The 13,923-nt window shown below is 32.8% G+C and overlaps 1 protein-coding gene across 4 annotated transcripts in view; it reads left to right on the forward strand.

The window, feature by feature from the left end:
- Positions 1-13,923, forward strand: part of LOC140437209 (farnesol dehydrogenase-like) — a 123,110-nt gene that overhangs the window by 70,902 nt on the left and 38,285 nt on the right. For 2 of the 4 annotated variants that reach the window (XM_072526577.1, XM_072526576.1), the window contains 2 exons: positions 6,732-6,771; positions 13,784-13,881. In XM_072526577.1, the coding sequence (XP_072382678.1) occupies positions 13,786-13,881 (96 nt within the window). In that variant the 5' untranslated portion in view covers positions 6,732-6,771; positions 13,784-13,785. Of the gene's footprint in view, positions 1-6,731; positions 6,772-13,373; positions 13,521-13,783; positions 13,882-13,923 lie in introns of those variants that run through there. The other 2 variants (XM_072526578.1, XM_072526579.1) reach the window with 2 other exon arrangements.

Genomic DNA, 13,923 nt, shown 5'->3' on the forward strand with positions numbered 1-13,923 from the left:
GATTAAAGGTAGTAAATGAGGTATTGATATTTGCATCTTTATATTTTTTCCAAAGCCATGTTAAATAAAATAAAATTGAAAAAATAATAATTCGAGACATAGCAAATTTTAATAAAAATTTATAGATGAATTTGCATAAAAAAGAATAGACGAATAGATTATCTTCTTTATAATAAATAAAAATAATTCGTTCGTTTACATATTCAATATTTTGTGTACAAGTTCTTTATTTATTTGTGTTGGTCATTTAAGATAGTTAAGTATGCCTTACTGCATTGTTTTCGTTTTATTGTCTTGCTGTTGTCTACAAACTGGTTTAGAATATTATGGATTTGTGCTGCTGCTCTTTAAAATTAAAAGACATGGTAAGTGTTTTTTTTTTGTTATTCGATATATTTATTTGTAGTCTTATTATAGCGACAATATTTATAAGTATTATCAATCTGCTACTTAGACTCAGGCTGATTACACACCAAAGCCGAGCCGGGCAAAGAGATGCGACGCCGAGCCGAGCACTGAAGCCGATTTGCTCTCAAGTTGAATAAGTCTCATTGTCAGTTTGAAATTAATTAGTGCAACAATAATGTCATTAACTTTGATGATGATGTTGTTACTAGATAGTTCCCCACTTGATGATGAATGTGCGGGAGAAAGAAGGCGATACTAGACTCATAATATTAATAAAGCTCACGAGACTAGTAGACAGTTCGTAACTCTATACGAGAAATTCCAAGAAGATGAAGAAAGGTTTTGAAGGTATTTTATGAGTTTATGAGTACTCGTACATTTGATTACATACTGAAATCCATTTGTCCACAAATGCACAAAACAAACACGACCTACTGAAGATCTATTACATTTAAAGAAAGGCTGACGGTGTATGGTTCCCTGGTTCCATGTAAAAAAAACATATTAATACGTTTTAAAACCAGAGGGCACAAGAAGTAGAGGACGAACACGAAGGAGATGGATTGATGATGTGAAAGAAGACCTACAGATTCTAAGGGTCAGAAGATGGAGGGAAGTTGCCAGGAATCGACAGGAGTGGCGACTTCTTTGTAAGCAGCCCAAGATCACTATATATGAAGGTTGCAGACTGACATCATTATTGGGTTTCCGGTTTTTCTTAATTTCCTTCATTAAAATTTCCATAATTTTATATCCCATTTGCGAATTTATAGAAAGGCTCTTGATGAAGTCTCATCAGAAAATGATAACTTGTATCTTTTTCGTCCTCTTATTTTGCCACTGATTTCATGATGTCCAGTTTTTCTTTTTCGATATGCAACCTTTCACTTTCTTCTGCTGCAATGTCTTTGCATTTGCTACTTGCACTAGAACTTAAAGAAGTAGAAGGTGCAGAAGCTATAAAAACAACAGTTGTCGATTGTTGAGAACTCGCCCCCCCTGCTCACTGTTTCTCAGTGAAGCTCTTCTTGAGTCAAATATGAGTAGTTACTTTTCAAGTTTCTTTCCATACCTCTCGAAGATAGAGTTCCTTTTAAAAATTTCATGTTTTTTAACGATTTCTATTAGGGTTTGCATGCTGAGTCTTGGTATCCGCAGAATTCACTTTGCCTTCTTTTTTTAAATCAATTCGAAAATTGTTTTTAATTGAATCGCCAAATATATAGCCTAGGAGGACAAATTCGTTAAACTTTCCTTGTCGAGTTGGTATGAATAGAGTGTTATGACCCATTTCAGCATCCCTGCTTCATCGAACACTCGAGATGATACAAATTCAAACTCGGAAAGTCCAACGAATGTCTCCTAAAACTTAACTACTCCCGTGAGAGGTGCCACCTACTTTGGTGGCCATGAACGAAAACGATTTAATAATATCGTTTTCTGTCCTCTGGACTATACGAAATGTGCAAATGATTAAATCTTTTAGCAAAAGCTGCTATCGCTTTGGTTAATTAAATGACCACTGAAGTTGAAATATTAGACTAAAATTTTAAAAATCAAATATTCGGATAATTAATCAGATATTAATTTGCCGTATATTTCCAAACCAAATTGATTAATTTATTTCAGCTGTCAAGTTACACAATCGACTTCTTTTCAATATCAACTTAGTCCCACAGTTTATTAGTTGGATGTTTATACAAATATTACAATATCGACAAAATTGCACTTGTTTACTGCTCACAAAACATAAAATTATGAAATTAAGCAACATATTTCAAGTTATGTAGCGCTTGTTTAAATTTTCTATTCCAATATTGATTAAACAACAGTGGGGAGAGTATGAAATCTTGTCGAACTTCTTTAAGACTTTTGCTACCGCTACTACACTTGACTTTTATGAATAGACTATGTGTCCATATATGGTCACAAGTTTTGGCTGGGTTCTAACACATGTGTACATTAGACAGTCACAGAGAGTCCATTGAAATATATGTGTAGTTCAAATGCTTTAGGCTGTAACTAAAAGCTCGCAATTTAGTTATCACAATGTACAAAATTTGATAATAATTATTTGGACGTTAAGTTGTTGTGTATCAGTCACGATAAGTCAGTGTCAACTACTGTTGTTACACAGATAGGCGTGTATTTTGATACAAAATAAATTCTAGAGGTTTAAGTGAAGCTGAGCTGCAACAAATAATAGACGAATTGAGTGAAGTTGAGTATGAGTCTGATGTTGATGACTCAAAAAGTGATCGAGACTACAGCGATTTATTGTCATCCTTTAGTAGTGGTTCTGATGTAAGTGCAGCTTCAAAAAGACGTAGACTATAAGTAAGTTCTAAAATAAATGAAGACACCAGAGCTACTAATGTCATTTCAAATGGTTCAAACGAAAATGTTTCCGGAGATAGCCCTGAAAACAGTGATTTAGATGAAAACAGACAACAGGAAATCAATGTTATTTAAAATACAATAAAAATTGCAAATAAAGTATTATGACTATACAGATGTTCCATTTTATCTTTGCTCAAACGTCGTAATTCATTTTTAAACAAGTAAATCAAAATAATAATTGAAACGTACGTCGAAGTGTGATATCATTGATACGTACTGTCAAATTAAAAAATGGCTATTATCCCGGTGACATATTTTGTCACCGGGTTGTACATTTATATTTTACTATTTTATAATGTATTTAACCCAACATAACCATAGAATAAATAACAATCAGAATGCCCACTCTCAGATGCCCCCTTTGAAGTTTGTCAGTACGTAATCGGCATATTTTAAACGGAAACATAGACTCAGATTGAGAAATTTGTGACAAGCTGCGACAGAACTGTAATTTAAATTTTTAGAGAATAATAATTTAGTAAATTTGAAATAATTTAATCTATTCTTCAACTAAAATGACGAATAAAATAGTGCATATTATGTCTTGCGTTATTATTATTATGGCGTATTATGTTGATTCCGTCTGTGCGAACGAGATGCGCGTACTTATCTTGACAATCAGAGTGGGCATTCTGATTGTTTATTATTCTGTGACATAACTTTATTGTTGTTTGTTTGTGTTTATATGACTGCGGACACTAAATCCATTCACCAAAAGAAACTTTATAAAATAAACAAATGCGTTAATGTCACTGTCATTGAAAATGATAAACGTCAAAATTCATAAAAGGTATCACAAGACATAACACGCCGTATTGTTTATCCTTTTTTAACTTATTGTGGTGTCTATGAACAAGCGAGTTAATTTTGCGATACTAGTTTCTGTGAGTAAAAAAGAGACCTAGTATAGTTTTTCCACTCTATCTTTTCCCATGCTTGAAATTATTCACAAATTACTTTTTATATTAGGTCTCTTTTTTACTGATATGTGTATATTGGAATTTATAACTGAGATTGTATTTTTTTTATAAAGTTATATTGTGTTAAATATATTATAACAATAAAATATAAATGTACAATATAACTTTACAAAATACGTCCACCGATAATAGATAAAATGCAACAAGTATATAAAAAGTAATTTGTGAATAATTTCATGAATTCGCATGGAAAGAGATAGAGTGGAAGAACTATAATAACTGTATCTGTTAGGAAATTTACAAGATTTTCAATATAACGAGGACATAGTATTTTCCATGCCGTTTGTTAAAGATAGAGATGGTGATGAGCCTATTGCCTTTTATCTAACAAATAGAACAACAAATAATATCTGGCATAGTAAATGAGACAATAAAAGACAGTTAGTTCTTTGCTAGCTTACTGGAAAAATACCGATGAGTCAGAAATTCGAACATTTATTGCGATGTTGGTATGGATGAGATTAGATAGAAAACCTACACTAAAGTAATATTTTTCTCGAAATTTGTTGTATAAAGCCGATGGGGGAAACTATGTTGGTATGACCAGAATGCGGCTTAAATTACTTTTATCCATTTTGCATTTTACAGATAACAATATAACAGATTAAACTAAACGTTTGAGTAAAATGTAGCCCTTAGCAGATGAGCCTATTTCAAAATTTTAAGCTGCATATACTCCAGGGAAGAAAAAATTGAATTTTTTTCACAAATTGCTTAATGATAAATTTATCCCACCTTTTCAGGTATTCGGCATACTGAATTTATCATTTCTAACAATATTTCGAAGCGATTAAAGCAAAATAGTAGTGTTACGATAAATGTGAGTCATACCGGGTCGTCGCTTATACCTGCTATTGAAACTTTTGGAGAAGGACGGCAAGTTTGTATTGACGAGTTGATGATTCTATTTAGAGGTCGACTTAGTTTTCGACAATATATTCCGGGAAAGCGGCATAAATATGGCATTAAGCTTTTCAAGCTATGTGGCGAAAAAGGTAATACTTATAACTTGAACAAGGTGCCGACCACCGACCCTCACTCCGACCATCGTATCGATCACCAGGTAAAATAAATGTATTTTATTTTAAATGCGAGCGTTCACTGTCAATGCTATTATCTAGACGAGGATACGGTGCGATGGTCTCCGTTATGAACGTACCCTTAAATAGAAAAACTCATCTGATAGGAACTCTAAGAAAGAATAGAAAATTCAATCCTAAAGCAGTTACCACAGCAAAACTTCCAAAACGAAATATGATTGCACGCGAGAGTAAAACTATGCGTCTATATTCTTCGGTAATACCCATGTTGTAGTCGGAAAATGGAGAGATAAACGGGAAGTCTTGTTTCTGACAGAAGTATAATAACATTAAATCATTTATAGATGTTTCAGATCAAAAGGCATCCTATTCGACTACTATACGTCGAGGTATAAAATGGTGCAGGAAAGTTGGAGTGGAACTTCTAACAAACAGTTCCATAGTAAATGCTCATATTACCTATTATTCCTTGACTGGAAAAACCACCAGCATCACTAATTTTAGAAAAGAAATTGCCAATATGATTTTTAAAAAAAGGCATGTAAAATATCGCTAAATATCACAGTTTAGTTGACACCAAATCTAGAGGAAGATGAAATTGCACTGCAACTGCAAACGATGTGAGCATAAATTGTTATGTATTATAGAATATTTTTTCGATACCCAGAATTGTACTGTATATCTAGTACATTAAAATCTTCTTCTTTAGATGCAAATCCACTAATGGATGTTAGCGATCACATTTTCCATTAATTCTCTATTTCTTGCAATATGTATCAGAGATTGTATGTCGTTAATCCCTGTCCATTGCCTTATGTTTCGGAGCCAGGACATTTTCTTGCGTCCCATTCCTCTCTTGCCTTCAATTTTACCCTCGATTATAAGTTGGAGGAACTGGTATTTTTCATTTCGCATGATGTGACCTAGATACGCCGTTTTCCTTTTCTTGATGGTTTCGAAAAGTTGGCGTTCTTGGTTTATTCTTTTAAGGACATCTATAATTGTGATTTTCGCTGTCCATGGTATTTTTAGGATACGGCGATAGAGCCACATTTCGAAAGCTTCTAATCTGTTTATATCCCTCGTTTTGAGTGTCCAGCCCTCTACGCCATATAGCAGCACTGACCACACGTAGCACTTAGTAAACCTTAGTCTCAGTTGAAGATCGAACTCTGAACAAGTCAGTACCTTCTTGAATTTTACGAAAGCTTGTCGAGCTTGCTCAATGCGACATTTTACTTCCCTGTCCGATGTCCAGTCTTCAAAAAGCCACGATCCCAGGTATTTAAATTTACTCACTCTTTCAATGGACTTAGTATTCAGTGTTATGGTGGAGTTTTCAAGTGCATCCAAGTTTCTGGAGATGATCATAAATTTGGTTTTTCAATAAAAATATATATTTTTATATTTTATTAAAATAAAGTATACTTAAAAAAAAGTTGTTAGTCTCTGGCAGGCAATTAAAATCAAATCCCCTAGTAGTCAAAGTGTTAAGGATCATCTGTCAACTTACCATGAATCACGTGTATGTGTGTGTGAGTGGGAGTGTGTGTGTGTGTGTGTGTGTGTGTGTGCGTGTATGTGTGTGTATGTGTGAAAAAAGAGAAAAAGGAGGGGGAGAGAAAGAAAAAGAGACACAGAGAGAGAGAGAGACAGATATAGCGAGAGAAAGCGAGAGAGAGCGAGAGAGAAAGAGAGAGAGAGATAGAGAGAGAGAGAGAGAAAAAGAGAGAGAAAGAAAAAGAGAGAGAGAAAGGATGACTTTGAAGCAGGTCGCCTAGCCACAGATTTTTATTTGTTATTTTTTACCGTGACCTATAAGTTATGTTACATCTATAACTATTTCATTCAATGACGAAGTTAATTATTCTAATTGGTTTTAATATATGTTTTTCTTATACAGCTCATCTGTGAAGTAATACAGGAACAACAAAGTAAAAACGGTAAGTGTTAATAGCTTCTTCTTCTTCTTCTTCTTTTTATGTAGACACGACTGTGTCTGTTTTTTAATGTGCCTTCAGTAAGTTATTGTTCCATCGTTTTCGTGGTCTTCCTACTTCTGGCTCTGTCCCATAGTGTCTTACCATAAATTTTCTGTTTTCATGATGTGTTTTCATCTCTGCTGTTTCTAACATCCTTTTTGTCCTCTCTGCGTCAGGTCGTGTTTCTGCCGCGTTTGCCATTATTGGTCTGATGACTGTTTTGTAAATTCTGCTTTCATTTTTTCCCGATATTTTATTTCTCCATATTGTTTCATTCAGGCAACCTGCGGCTCTGTTTGCTCTTTCACTTGATCATCCACTTCAGTTTCGAGCTTTCCGTAGCTAGATAATGTGATGCCTAGATATTTAAACCCATTACTTATTCTATTATCTGACCTTCCAGCTCCAATTTACATCTTAGTAAATTTGCTGTTATAACCATGCATTTTGTCTGTTTTGGGGAAATTAACATGATAAATTTCCTGGCGTTATATTAAATTACTGCAGCATACGTTGTAAATCATATTCACTTTGAGAGTGTAGTATTGCGTCGTCTGCATAGCAGATTACTTTAAGTTGTTTTTCTCCCATTTGGTATCCTTTTTTAGTTCTTACTTTTTTTTATTATTTCAATCATAATAAAGTTGAACAATAGAGTACTCAGGGAATCCCCCTGTCTTATTCCATTGCTAGGTTGAATAGGATCAATTATTTCTTCTACTTTTACTTCTATTGTGTTGTTTTGGTAGATATTTTCGATCGTTTTGATTATTCCTAGAGGTATCTCTCGTGCGTACAATAAGTGGATAACGTCGTTTAATTTGACCTGGTCAAATGCTTTCTTAAGGTCCACGAAACATATATATGCCAGTTTTTTGTATTCTAATGATTTCTCTTGCACCTGTCTCATTATAAATATAGCGTCGTTGCATGATCTTTCCGACCTAAAACCTTGCTGTTCTTCTACTAGTGTTATAATTTCATTTAGTTTATTTGTTATTTCTTTTGTTTTTAACTTTAGTGTTGTGTTTAATAAATTAGTTTAGTAAAGTATTATTAGCGTAGAACTTAATTCATGTTAGATACTATTGCTACAAATGTACATAACTGAATTCAATTTTACCATCCAAGTAAATTTCCCAGCAGGTTTCTTAAGTAGCACGTGTATAATCACATTCTAACTATATAAACTAAAGTGTTTTTTGAAATAAACGGCAGTGTATTACCTCGCTAAAACTCAAAACTATACTGGCTTGTATAACTCCAACGATATCAACTCTAACATACAATATTAAAACATTGCGCTTATTGCATACTGGACTAGCCCTTCGGTGAAAATGGCATATTGCTTCTCTTTATTTCCTGATCAAAATTGTTCACGCTACAATACAATTCCAGTTGCTATGCACAATTTGAATCACTGATATTTGAAAGATGTCAAGAACATATTTTTATAAATAGTTTTATTACAAATAATACAACTTACCAATATTTCAATTGATATCACTTCTTGAAGGTTGTTGTTTTGTGAGTTTTACGACCAAGTCTTCAACAGCTAGCAATTTTAACATTTTTACATTTTCTTTAAGAGCTTGGATAATCGTAAATATGTATGTATGGCGTTAACAGACCTTTTGGGCCCATTGCTTGATGGATAATTTCCATCGTGTTCTGTTATTAGCTGTCAGCTTTTAATCCCTGATTCCATCTCTTTGACATCTTCCATCACTACATCTCTCTGTTTCTTTCTTGGCCTTCCTCTCTCTTTTTGCCATCAGGCACTCTTCATCCAATATTCTTGTCTATTACCTTGTATTCTTTTTTGATGTCCTCCGAGCCATTCTACTGTACTTTTTCACTATTATGTTATTAAAGTGTTAGCATATAATTCGTATACTTCTACATTAATTCGTCTTCTCCACTATCCCTCTACTACTTTTCTACCAACCATTCTGCGAAGTATATTTCTTTGCTTCCCATGCTTCTAATCTATTCTGTATAATTTTGTTCATGTCTCGACAGCGTAAAGCATTGTGGGTCTAATATTATAGTTTTGTATACTTATATTTCTGTATTATGATATATACAGTTGAGTCCGTGGTTCTTTGTCCGTGCGCCATCATTTAAAGCATACGAAATAAGTCGGAAATTTACTCCAAGCAGCAGCAAGTGACTGAAAGTGGCTACTGCTCCGATCACGGATTATATTATAAAATTTCACGTTATCAAATAAATAGAATGTAAAAAAATAGTTTTGCTTTAAAATTTTGGTGCATTTGAAGTAGCTTAATAAATTCGTTTAATATCAGTAGTGAATAATAAATAAATAAGTAATGTATAAAAAATATAATTAAATATACACTAATAGTTACAGTCTGTTGATGTAATAGGTAACAGTAAAATTATTTAAAGAATGAAACATTATTTAGCTCAAATAATGTTGCAAGATTTTAAAAGTATGTTTTTCGTTTCTCATATTTAATTTCCATCACCTTCAAAATCTGAACTGTTATCTCCGTGTTAATTATTATAGGTTCGATATTAATATTACACATATTTTCTTCTCTAATAAACCACTGTTCAATTAATTTGTTAGTATGTTCTACACACTTTTCCCAGGCTACATCGTTAGACTTTTGAATTTATTTCTTCCACATGCTTAAACATGTTCATCTCTATATCAATCTTTGCCAATATATTTTATTATAGTGGTATATAGATACAAAAGGACTTGGGCTTATTATTTAATGGAATTTTCACTTGTATTGAAAATTTGATATTCTCTGTATTTTTAAAAATTTAATTTTTTTATCATAATTTAATGTTTAATTAAATGTTTTTTTTGTTTACGGAAATGTCGTAATGTATTTTGTTAACAGATTTTATGTCTTTATACGTTTTATGTGAGAATCCGATTAATAAGAACTGCTTTTATTTCATCCATTGTTCTATGATATTTTGTATATAGCTTTTTTATTAGTTATGTTCTGGTCTCATTTGTATACTACATACGATATCTGGATAGAAGGTTATCTCAAAAAAACAATGGATAAGTACAAAACAGATATTTGTGTTAAAATGGGTAGTAGTGTTTATGCTAAAAAAAATAGTTAATTTATCTGACAAGAATATTATAACTTTCACCAATATTGTACACTTCTGAATTGTATCTCCTATTTAGGGGTAATAAATAATCAATATAAGTAGAATTAGTGTCGAATTTGCAATGATCTTTATAAACAATAGCTTACTGACTATACTCTACATGTTGAGTCCAAATAATTAAACCTTGTACCTTCAGAAAAGAGCGGTTTGAATTGGAAAGTCAATTGCGTGCAGGAGATTGTGTTTTGTGCAAGCTTTTTCTAGCCTATGACAACTAAGAAGGTGTGATAAATCCTGTACCACCTCACATTCTCACAGCTTATCGGTGTGGACACGAATCCTCCAGGCAGAATAAAGAAGATAACTACCAGAAGAAAGTTCCTTTTGATGATTCAGATGGCGAGGAGCAGCTTCTTTTTTTTTTGGCATGACAAGTTTTCCTGGTATATCTTACAAATGTGTTGATTTGGTCAGTTTTTTCTCGATTTGAGTCGTCATATAATGGGCTGGTATTCGTGAAGTGGATCTTACTAATCTAGACTTTGTTTCTTTCGTTCTCTAGCTACTTATCTTCAAATATTAGATAGGGTGATAGCTACGATAGGGTACAACTTATGCATGGATGTGATTTTTAATGTAAACGTTTACGTAAACGTAAACTTATAACTAAATCTACGTGTCAAGTGTGTGTGTTGGTATCATCCATACTGGCCAGGTACATTCGGCAGCAGAAGCATAGAATGCAAGCGTCTACGTTTTAAGGGTGGAAGGATGTGCGCCCCATTTTTAGCTGACCAGCATGCGGAGAATATTATTTCTGGTCCTCAGTTTGCTTTTAGTTTTAAACAATGTCCTGTAAATGACAGCGTGCGATATAAACTATCTCCAAGAAAGTGTCTCTGTTACGGAAATTGAAGGAGCACACCTGAGTTTTTCCGAAGTCTGGCTTAAAATGATTCGTGGTGTACTTTTATACACTTTAGATTTTTCTTCATTTCAGCGACAAAAGTTTTTGATTGTGCAACAGTTGATGTAACGTCTACATATATGAAAGTCCTAGTATCAACCGGTATTAGATGATGTGTATATGTAATACAGTGTAGGTGTCATTACGCTACTCCAAACGAGACCGTACTTCTGCGTTCTCCATCTGATATTATTACCATTGAATGATTCTAAAAATCTTCTGTTCTGTAACCATACGCAGATAATACAAGTGAGTTTATTTTCTAAGGGGATGTTATATAGTTTTTGGAGAAATGTTCTCTAATTTAAGGTGTCGTAAGCGGCGGTAAAATTGACAAATACCACCCCTGATACCTGATATTTTTTGTACCCGTCTTCGTTTTGTTGGATAAGATTTAGTATATGTGACGTATGTCACATAGCTTCTCTGTATGTAGCTGCTTTGGTCTTTTAATTTGAGTTTTTCTTATATTATCGATGAAATTATATTAAGGATTATGTGCAAAAATATTTTAAATAGCTGACAAAATAAAGATATTGGCTGGTAGCTTTTGTGGTCGTTGGAGTTTAAGTACGGCAACAACTTTGGCTTGAATCCAGACTTTAAATTTCTGCATAGTTTGAATACAGCTGTCTATCATCCGGTGAAGCCATTGTTAGTGACACTTGGAGTTTTTCTTGTTTCTTTGTCAGCAGAGATAGCACTTCCATATTTACCATGTGGTTTTTAGCGATCGGCTTAATATTAAAAACCCTAGGTTTGGCGTAATTTACTCCTCTATGTGTTTCTTGCATTAGAAATATGACATATTTGTATTTAGAGAATATGTCTAATAAGATTAACTAAAGTAAAGTTTCTTTATCTCTAGATATGCCCGCAATATTTATAGACATAATTAGAATAGTTAGTCCTTAAAAGGACCAATTTGACAAAATCATATAGAACAAGTGATTGAAAAATTAGGCGATTCATTAATTAATCATTACCTAGCATGATTAACGCGATTATTAGCGCTTTAATCTTCGTGAAGGCTTCTTCTTTGGACCCCAGAAGTAGTGGCTAATGTTTTACTTTTTATTAAAAATTTTAATTTTAGATATAGTACTGACTATTAATTTTCGGTGATATATCGAATCAGATTTATATAGTAATAACTGTAGGTATTAAAGAGTCTGTTTGTGAAATGTAAATAAGTTTAGTAATAAGGATAATAAAGCAAATCAACAGTTACATTAAGTGTACAAAATTTCAATTACATATCTCGGCACAGGAGATAGCTCTATGTTCAATATGTTTTTTTATTTTATTTGACGTTTTAATTTTTAAATTGGAGTTTATTTTTCAAAAAACTATAAAATTTTGACAACAAATTGCTGTTTAAACGTACGAGGCAATATTCTCATGCTATGAGCTTATGCTGCTCTGCTTCTTTTATAGATGTCTCCCTTATTTCTAGTCACAATTCTTAATTTTTTTTATTTTTTAATGCTTAAGCCATTTTTAATATATTGTCAATATTTTTGAGGTGCGTTTCCTTGGATGACTATGTTTAAGGATAGTGCATTTGATTACATGAAATTGACTTTAATTTGATTGTTTTCATTTGATTAGTAACTTATATTATATGACTAGCATATGCTGGTAGTAACATTATTAAATGCCCCTTCGATATCGAAAAAAGTGGACATTGCTATCTCTTTCTCTTCCATTGACTTTGACTTTGTGAGCCCTGGTCTGCCTCAAAATATTCTTCCATCCTTCCTTGTCGAGTGTCTGTCTTCTCCATCCCCTTACTTTAATCTCCCTTAAATCGTTCTGTATATAATAAGAATAAAAAAATAAAAAACGACGGTTTCAAATCACCACATGGCGGTATAGTAAAACGTGGAAGTAATGGAAGTAATGGAAACATGCAAATTCATTGCCACGACATAAGTTTAAAGTTCAACCTTCTGCAGACAAGTTCATGTTAAAATTTTTTTTAATTTTGAAATTTTTTTTTACAAGATCCATCGTGCAATAAGACAAAAACATCTAGGGAAGCTCTCATGTAGTGTCATTCTTCTGCACGACAATGCATAGCCTTATGTTGCCGAAATAGTGAAAGAAAATCTACAACGAAAGAAATGGAGGATATTAGAACATCCACTATATAGCTCCAATTTATCGCACTAATTGTAGTGGTAATTATTTGTAGATATATTTCCTAATATTTTTTTTTTCTGGGCCAAAGATGGCTTTCTATTAAACACGCCTCGTTTAATCACCAATAGTCATGATAACATTAACAAATTCATTGGAAGCTGCCGTTAACAAACAATTGTCTAGATGCAATTAGTCGGCCTTCACGTTAATCGTTAGAAAATAATTTGTTATGTATAAAGGTGCTTAGTACGTTGTTGAACAAAATAATTGCAATACGGAAATAGTTACAATGTTAATATAGCCACAATAAATATTGTTATGTAATGGGTGTTCTAAATTTCTTTCAATATGGACGAATATCCGACTTGAGACAAACAATTGAACACATCGTCGATTCTAATTTTAAAATTTTCATTCGAACATTTAATTTACCCCATTCACCAACCTCAACGATTTAAATCCATTGGTAAATTCTGTATACTGAATATAAAAAGTAAGTTGTCAAAATCTGTATATAATTTATAAAAAACTTAAAAAAAAATTATTAAAAAAGTTTGCTAATATACGTAAAGTTTTGTGGACTACTCCAGTCGTCAGAGACGAAAATGCCATTGAACCCCTAAAAAGCATATGAACAAGCAATTCATTTACACAAATATTACAATTTTTTTATTAAACACCTGTTTTATTTTTAACTAAACGCCTTTAATATTTATCCTGGATTGTCTAAAGCTCGATAAATCTACAATTTTTCAGACATGGATCGCTGGGTTGGAAAAGTAGCTGTTGTAACAGGAGCTAGTTCCGGAATAGGAGCAGGAATTGCAAAAGCGCTAGTAGAAAAAGGAGTGTTGGTAAATTGTAGAATAGTTGATTTAGCGTTTTTAATATATTAG

Source organism: Diabrotica undecimpunctata, chromosome 3 (genome assembly GCF_040954645.1).
Source record: "Diabrotica undecimpunctata isolate CICGRU chromosome 3, icDiaUnde3, whole genome shotgun sequence".
Classification (NCBI taxonomy): Eukaryota; Metazoa; Arthropoda; class Insecta; order Coleoptera; family Chrysomelidae; genus Diabrotica; species Diabrotica undecimpunctata.